General features: G+C 45.1%; 1 protein-coding gene across 1 annotated transcript; it reads left to right on the plus strand.

The window, feature by feature from the left end:
- Positions 1 to 943: 943 nt before the first annotated feature.
- On the plus strand, positions 944 to 7,193 carry LOC111979833 (tubulin beta-2A chain-like). Its single transcript, XM_024010550.2, has 4 exons — positions 944 to 1,131; positions 1,599 to 1,707; positions 3,267 to 3,377; positions 5,731 to 7,193. Exons 1-4 carry the CDS (start codon positions 1,075 to 1,077, stop codon positions 6,822 to 6,824), a joined length of 1,371 nt encoding a protein of 456 aa, XP_023866318.1. The 5' UTR covers positions 944 to 1,074; the 3' UTR covers positions 6,825 to 7,193.
- The last annotated feature ends 244 nt before the right edge of the window (positions 7,194 to 7,437 follow it).

Below are 7,437 nucleotides of genomic sequence, written 5' to 3' on the forward strand. Positions count from 1 at the left end.
TTCTGGGTCTTGGTTGAGTTAATTGGTATTCAGACAATTTTCAAGCCACCTCTTGAATCTTGAGGTGTTTGTGTGAAAGGTTCTCGTTTTATTTATTTTTACCACTTGATGTCCTCTAACCCAAGATAATGAAATGACAAGGGCATAAAGTGTGTCAATTCTGTATGTAATGAATCACTTATCAATATTCACATTCTTAATGAATTGTGGATTCATGTTGGTGTACTGCTGTGCTGGAAAGTCATCCCCTAAATTTGATTCAGTAAATAGTTGTATTGATTAGCATTTCACTACACCCACAATAACATCTGATAAAAAATGTGTATGTGAGCAATACAATTTGATTTGATCTTTAAATGTTAAGACCATACTACCTACCAAAATAACTCACTCATGCTGCCAAAAGATTTCTCTGCTTGGAATACTCTGATTTTAACAACTTCCTGTTGTGTGATGTCATACAATAAAGCAATACATGGCTAACGTGCTCCTAGGTGAAGGATTTTCCTGTCTCTGCTAAACAAGTGATTAATAAGAACAAATAAGTAACCTGTCTTTGATGGGAACGTTGTGGACGGTATAGTTGCAAAGCTCCAAACTGACCTCTATTGGACAATATATAGGCTACACCTGAAGCAGATTCAGGACTGCAAGGTACATGGGCAATGCCTAGGTTATATTGAGAGGGGACGTATTTATCGACAATTAAGCTGTATTTCCTTAATTTGGAAACTAACAGCTAGGCCTATGCGCCACGTATTAGATCAAAAGTGCTTGGCAACAACCCGCATTTTGGCCCGGGACAGGGTGATGTCATTGGAGAGTGATGCAGCAGGATCCTCATCCCGTCCACTGCATCAAACCGGTGCCCGCTGATAGGCTGGTGCGCAAAATTGGGATGCAGCACAGGTGTGACGTCACCCAATCAGCATCAACATGATGAGTCTCCCTTGGTTTACCGATCGCCATAAGAATGTAACAACTGCTGAGCGGCGAGAAACACAGTGGTCGCAACCAGGTTGAGGACACTGTTGTTAAAAGGCTGCTATCTGCGTGCACCCAAAAGGCATCATCATGAGGGAGATTGTTCATATCCAGGCCGGGCAATGTGGGAACCAGATTGGTGCGAAGGTAGGTGTTATGTGTATATTTGTCTAGACGCAGAGGTTATTATAGAGCAATCCCTTTTTTTGTTAGATGTTTACAATTTTGAGACCTGCATGCTTTTGTCCCAAAATGAATCGCACTACATTTTCCAAGAGAACAAAATCAGCCATCCAGTATTTTGGGGTCATGTTTTTGTACTAATGTGTCGTGGAAATGTAGTGTTTCATTTATTTACAAATATAAGATGCCATTAGGATGATATGGGTGTGTTGCTTTTGGACTTGGGCTAGGAGCCAAAGGGTCTGCAGTGGTGTCGCGCACCTGCGGGGCTGGCGCGTCAGGCTGTCGCCAAAGGAGCTGCGCCATAGCGATAGACTACGCACAACGACCGTCCAGTACTTTTCCATGTCTTGATCAGGTTATAGCCAGATCTCTTAGGTCAAACTATGAAGCATCACGTTTGCATGACCTATTCTCTGTCCCATTTTTAGTTCTGGGAGGTGATAAGTGACGAACATGGCATCGACCCCACCGGCAGTTACCAAGGTGACAGTGACCTGCAGCTGGAGAGGATAAACGTGTACTACAATGAAGCATCAGGTAAATACATATATATTTACTATCTAGATTGGTCTTTAAGTAATCTCTGCATGCATCTAAACAACAGGTCTAAGAAAATAATCAACCATAAGCACTGTAATGTAAACTGAGTGTACAAAACATTAGAAGCACCAGCTCTTTCCATGACTGACCAGGTGAAAGCTGTGATCTCTTATTGATGTCACTTGTTAAATCCACTTCAATCAGTGTAGATGAACAGGAGGAGACAGGTTAAAGAAGGATTTTTTGAAGTCTTGAGACAGTTGAGACATTGATTGTGTATGTGTGCCTTTCAAAGGGTGAATGAGCAAGACAAAATATTTAAGTGCCTTTGAATATTTAAGTGCCTTTTGATATGGTAGTAGGTGCCAGGCGCACTGGTTTGAGTGTGTCAAAAACGGCAGCGCTGCTGGGTTTTCATGTTCAACAGTTTCCCGTGTGTTTATCAAGAATGGTCCACCACCCAAAGGACATCCAGCCAACTTGACACAACTATGGGAAGCATTGGAGTCAACATGGGCCAGCAATCCCTGTGGAACGTTTTTGACACCTTGTAAAGTCCATGCCCTGACAAATTTAGTCTGTTCTGAGGGCAAAGGGGGTGCACCTCAATATTAGGAAGGTGTTCCTAATGTTTTGTACACTGTGTGCTTTGGCCTTCCCCCAAATAAACTCAGAATGAAAACTATATTCCCTGGTGATGAAAACTGCAGAACTTTCTTGACTTGCAAAACTCATGCACTGTAGGCCAAATTTAAATTGAGAATGTGACATTGTGATCATAATATCTGTCTGGGTGCAGTGGGCCCTGTGGCAGGGCAGGGGAAATGAGGACAGCAGCAGGGACCTGTCAATCTCTCCCTCCCTCCCGGTCTCTCTCTTTCTCTCCCTGTATCACCTCTTTCTCTGCAGCATCATCTCTCTCTCCCTCTCTTTCTCTCTCTGGCTCTCTCTCCATCTCTTAAGAGCCCGTCACGGGGGGGTGGCATGTATATATCTGCAGTGAGTGCAGTCTCTGTAAAACCAACCCAACCCTAACGATTGCCTGCTGTCTGTGCGTTGGTCAGATTTTTTTTATTGCCCAGGCATTTGAAGGTCATGGACATGCAGAATCCCATCCTTTGTTTCTGTCTCTCTCTCATACGGAACAGTCAGTCTCCTATGGCAAACCAGCCAGACTGCAGATTCTGGGGCCTATAGTAGGCCTACATGTCCTGTGGTTTGCACCGATCCTATTTCCTGTGCGTGCAATGCTAAGCACTATTGACCTCTCTTGTTAACGTGGCTCTGATTAATATCTACTCATAGAGAAATCCGCATAGCAGCATGATAAGATGATATGACGATAAGAGAGAAAATGTGTCATGTCTACTGGGAGATGCCATCTTGGTCTGAATGAATTCAGCTTAGCTCAGCCTCCTTGAACTGGAGCTAGCAGTTTTTCTGTGCTGCAGTCTGCAAGGGAGGCTGAGTGAGTGAGTGAGAGAAAGCGAGAGAGAGAGAGAGCCCATCCTCCTTCCCTCCCTAAACATGATGTCCCTGCCTCTCCTCCCCCACAGGTAACAAGTTTGTCCCCCGGGCCATCCTGGTGGATCTGGAGCCAGGCACCATGGACTCTGTCCGCTCAGGGCCCTTCGGCCAGCTCTTCAGACCAGACAACTTTGTCTTTGGTGAGTAGTGGTTATCTAACCGGGTTCCGGATTGTTTTATGCAATCTTGCCCAGCCTGGTCCCAGATCTGTCTGTGCTGTCTTGCCCAATGGGTCATCATCATGTCCTGTCAGCACTTCCATCCTCAACCCACAGCATGTCAGTGTCAGCATTCACTGTCATGTCCTCTGAATCCAAGCTTAGTTTAACTTTGACATAGATAGACAGTGTGTTCAATGTGCAACTTTTCTGCAACAGTTCAGCAATGTGCCAGTAAGGGGATGCATGGTCGGCGAGCGGTTGTGTCAGGCACAGACAGCTAGCATTGTGCAGCAGAAAACAGGGCATAGACTGCTACTGTTGCAGTGCTCATCAAGATGGGGATATAGCGTTAAATAAAATCCACCCACGACACCTTGCCAATTCTACTGCATAAAGTATAGTAAGTCTACATTCACATCCTATTGTATATGCAGACTTCTACACGATAATATTTTAGATCATGGTAATGGTACTCTTGATCATGCTCAATTAAGCTGTTTCTATCCACTGTAATTATCCACTCTTAACAAAATTGAATTGTCTCTCTCAGTGGAAACTGACAAATAATATGCCCGATGCATTTGCTTGTTAACTGGTTAACTGACTTTTCATTCTAATTGATATGTATTGCTACAGTTGAAGTCAGAAGTCTACATACACTTAGGTTGGAGTCATTAAAACTTGTTTTTCAAACACTCCACAAATTTCTTGTTAACAAACTATAGTTTTGGCAAGTCGGTTAGGACATCCACTTTGTGCATGACACAAGTAATTTTTCCAAAAATTGTTTACAGACAGATTATTTCACGTATAATTCACTGTATCACAATTCCAGTGGGTCAGAAGTTTACATACACCAAGCTGACTGTGCCTTTAAACAGCTTGGAAAATTCCAGAAAATTATGTCATAGCTTTAGAAGCTTCTGATAGGCTAATTGACATCATTTGAGTCAATTGGAGGTGTACCTGTGGATGTATTTCAAGGCCTACCTCCAAACTCAGTGCCTATCTGTTTTACATCATGGGAAAATCAAAATAAATCAGCCAAGACCTCAGAAAAAAAAAAATTGACCTCCACAAGTCTGGTTCATCCTTGGGAGCAATTTCCAAATGCCTGAAGGTACCACGTTCATCTGTACAAACAATAGTACGCAAGTATAAACACCGTGGAACCACGCAGCTGTCATACTGCTCAGGAAGGAGACGCGTTCTGTCTCCTAGAGATGAACGGACTTTGGTGCGAAAAGTGCAAATCAATCCCAGAACAACAGCAAAGGACCTTGTGAAGATGCTGGAGGAAACGGGTACAAAAGTATCTATATCCACAGTAAAACGAGTCCTATATTGACATAACCTGAAAGGCCGCTCAGCAAGGAAGCCACTGCTACAAAACCGCCATAAAAAAGCCGGACTACGGTTTGCAACTGCACATGGGGACAAAGATTGTACTGTTTGGAGAAATGTCCTCTGGTCTGATGAAACAAAAATAGAACTGTTTGGCCATAATGACCATTGTTATGTTTGGAGGAAAAGGGGGGAGGCTTGCAAGCCGAAGAACACCATCCCAACTGTGAAGCACGGGGGTGGCAGCATCATGTTGTAGGGGTGCTTTGCTGCAGGAGGGACTGGTGCACTTCACAAAATAGATGGCTTCATGAGAAAGGAAAACTATGTGGATATATTGAAGCAACATCTCAAGAAATCAGTCAGGAAGTTAAAGCTTGGTCGCAAATGGGTCTTCCAAATGGACAATGACCCCAAGCATACTTCCAAAGTTGTGTCAAAATGGCTTAAGGACAACAAAGTCAAGGTACTGGAGTGGCCATCACAAAGCCCTGACATCAATCCTATAGAAAATTTGTGGGCAGAACTGAAAAAGTGTGTGCGAGCAAGGAGGCCTACAAACCTGACTCAGTTACACCAGCTGTGTCAGGAGGAATGGGCTAAAATTTACCCAACTTATTGTGGGAAGCTTGTGGAAGGCTACCTGAAACGTTTGACCCAAGTTAAGCAATTTAAAGGCAATGCTACAGAATACTAATTGACAGTATGTAAACTTCTGACCCACTGGGAATGTGATGAAAGAAATAAAAGCTGAAATAAATCATTCTCTCTACTATTATTCTGACATTTCACATTCTTAAATACAGCGGTGATCCTAACTGACCTAAGACGGGGAATTTATGCTAGGATTAAATGTCAGGAATTGTGGAAAAACTGAGTTTAAATGTATTTGGCTAAGGTGTATGTAAACTTCTGACTTCAACTGTAGATGTGTATTAGCACACAAAGGTGCTATGTCTCTAACACAGGTTCACCATGGTTCTTTCAGGTCAGAGCGGAGCTGGTAACAACTGGGCTAAAGGCCACTACACAGAGGGAGCCGAGCTGGTCGACTCTGTTCTGGACGTAGTCAGGAAGGAGTCTGAGAACTGTGACTGCCTCCAGGGCTTCCAGCTTACCCACTCCCTGGGAGGGGGCACTGGCTCTGGCATGGGCACCCTGCTCATCAGCAAGATCCGCGAGGAGTACCCCGACCGCATCATGAACACCTTCAGCGTCATGCCCTCACCCAAGGTGTCAGACACGGTGGTGGAGCCCTACAATGCCACCCTGTCAGTCCACCAGCTGGTGGAGAACACAGATGAGACCTTCAGCATTGACAACGAGGCTCTCTACGACATCTGCTTCCGTACCCTCAAACTCACCACGCCCACCTACGGAGACCTCAACCACCTGGTGTCGGCCACCATGAGCGGGGTTACCACCTGCCTGCGCTTCCCTGGTCAGCTTAACGCTGACCTCCGGAAGCTGGCCGTCAACATGGTGCCCTTCCCCCGCCTGCATTTCTTCATGCCCGGATTTGCCCCTCTAACCAGCAGGGGGAGCCAGCAGTACCGTGCCCTCTCCGTGCCCGAGCTCACACAGCAGATGTTTGACGCCAAGAACATGATGGCCGCCTGCGACCCTCGCCACGGCCGCTACCTCACCGTGGCCGCCATCTTCCGCGGGCGCATGTCCATGAAGGAGGTGGACGAGCAGATGCTGAGTGTGCAGAACAAGAACAGCAGCTACTTCGTAGAATGGATCCCCAACAACGTGAAGACGGCCGTCTGCGACATCCCGCCCCGTGGCCTCAAGATGTCCGCCACCTTCATCGGCAACAGCACGGCCATCCAGGAGCTGTTCAGGAGGATCTCTGAGCAGTTCACCGCCATGTTCCGCCGTAAGGCTTTCCTTCACTGGTACACCGGAGAGGGTATGGACGAGATGGAGTTTACAGAAGCTGAGAGCAACATGAACGACCTGGTGTCTGAGTACCAGCAGTACCAGGACGCCACCGCTGACGAGATTGGCGAGTACGAAGAAGACGAGCTGGAAGATGAGGAGCAGGATGTCCAGCAGCACCATGATGTCCGCCACTGAGGGATGCCGGGCAGAAGCAGCACAGCAGTCTGTATGTTATCCACCAGTCATTTTAAATGATCAATAGTTAAGGAAGGATAGAGGCGCAGACGAGTTATCGTCGCGTCAAGATATATTATAGCTGTTTAGCCTAAAAACTACCACTACTGCGTTTCATTGTGTTTCGATTATGTCTTGAAGACCATAAGTGATATTAGAAACATAACAATTATGTGAGTATTTTAAATGACGTCATTGGTTTTCCAATTCACGCTGTATCAATGTCAATAAAACAACAATACAGTATTGTCAAAAACCGTTGTTTTGTAACATTTACCTCAGAATACATTCTTTGTCGCAAAATAAAACGGTGCTGTCCTATGAATATCAGTATCTGTAGTCTTTCTTTCATGGGAGTGCTAATCGTATTCAGCAGGTTAGATACAATGAACACTCCAGACTTAGGGAGTAGGTGTAACCAGTAGGTGTAACCAAAATACAAACACGCAGTTTTCCATGCTGTAATGATGATACTGGATGAAAGAGATGTTTTCTGGTTTTAAAATGCAAGGTAAGACTTGAATGCTATTACCATACCCCAAGAAGCTTACTACTTTTATAGTCTTGTGAGTGT

This window comes from Salvelinus sp. IW2-2015, linkage group LG19 (genome assembly GCF_002910315.2).
Source record: "Salvelinus sp. IW2-2015 linkage group LG19, ASM291031v2, whole genome shotgun sequence".
NCBI classification, from domain to species: Eukaryota; Metazoa; Chordata; class Actinopteri; order Salmoniformes; family Salmonidae; genus Salvelinus; species Salvelinus sp. IW2-2015.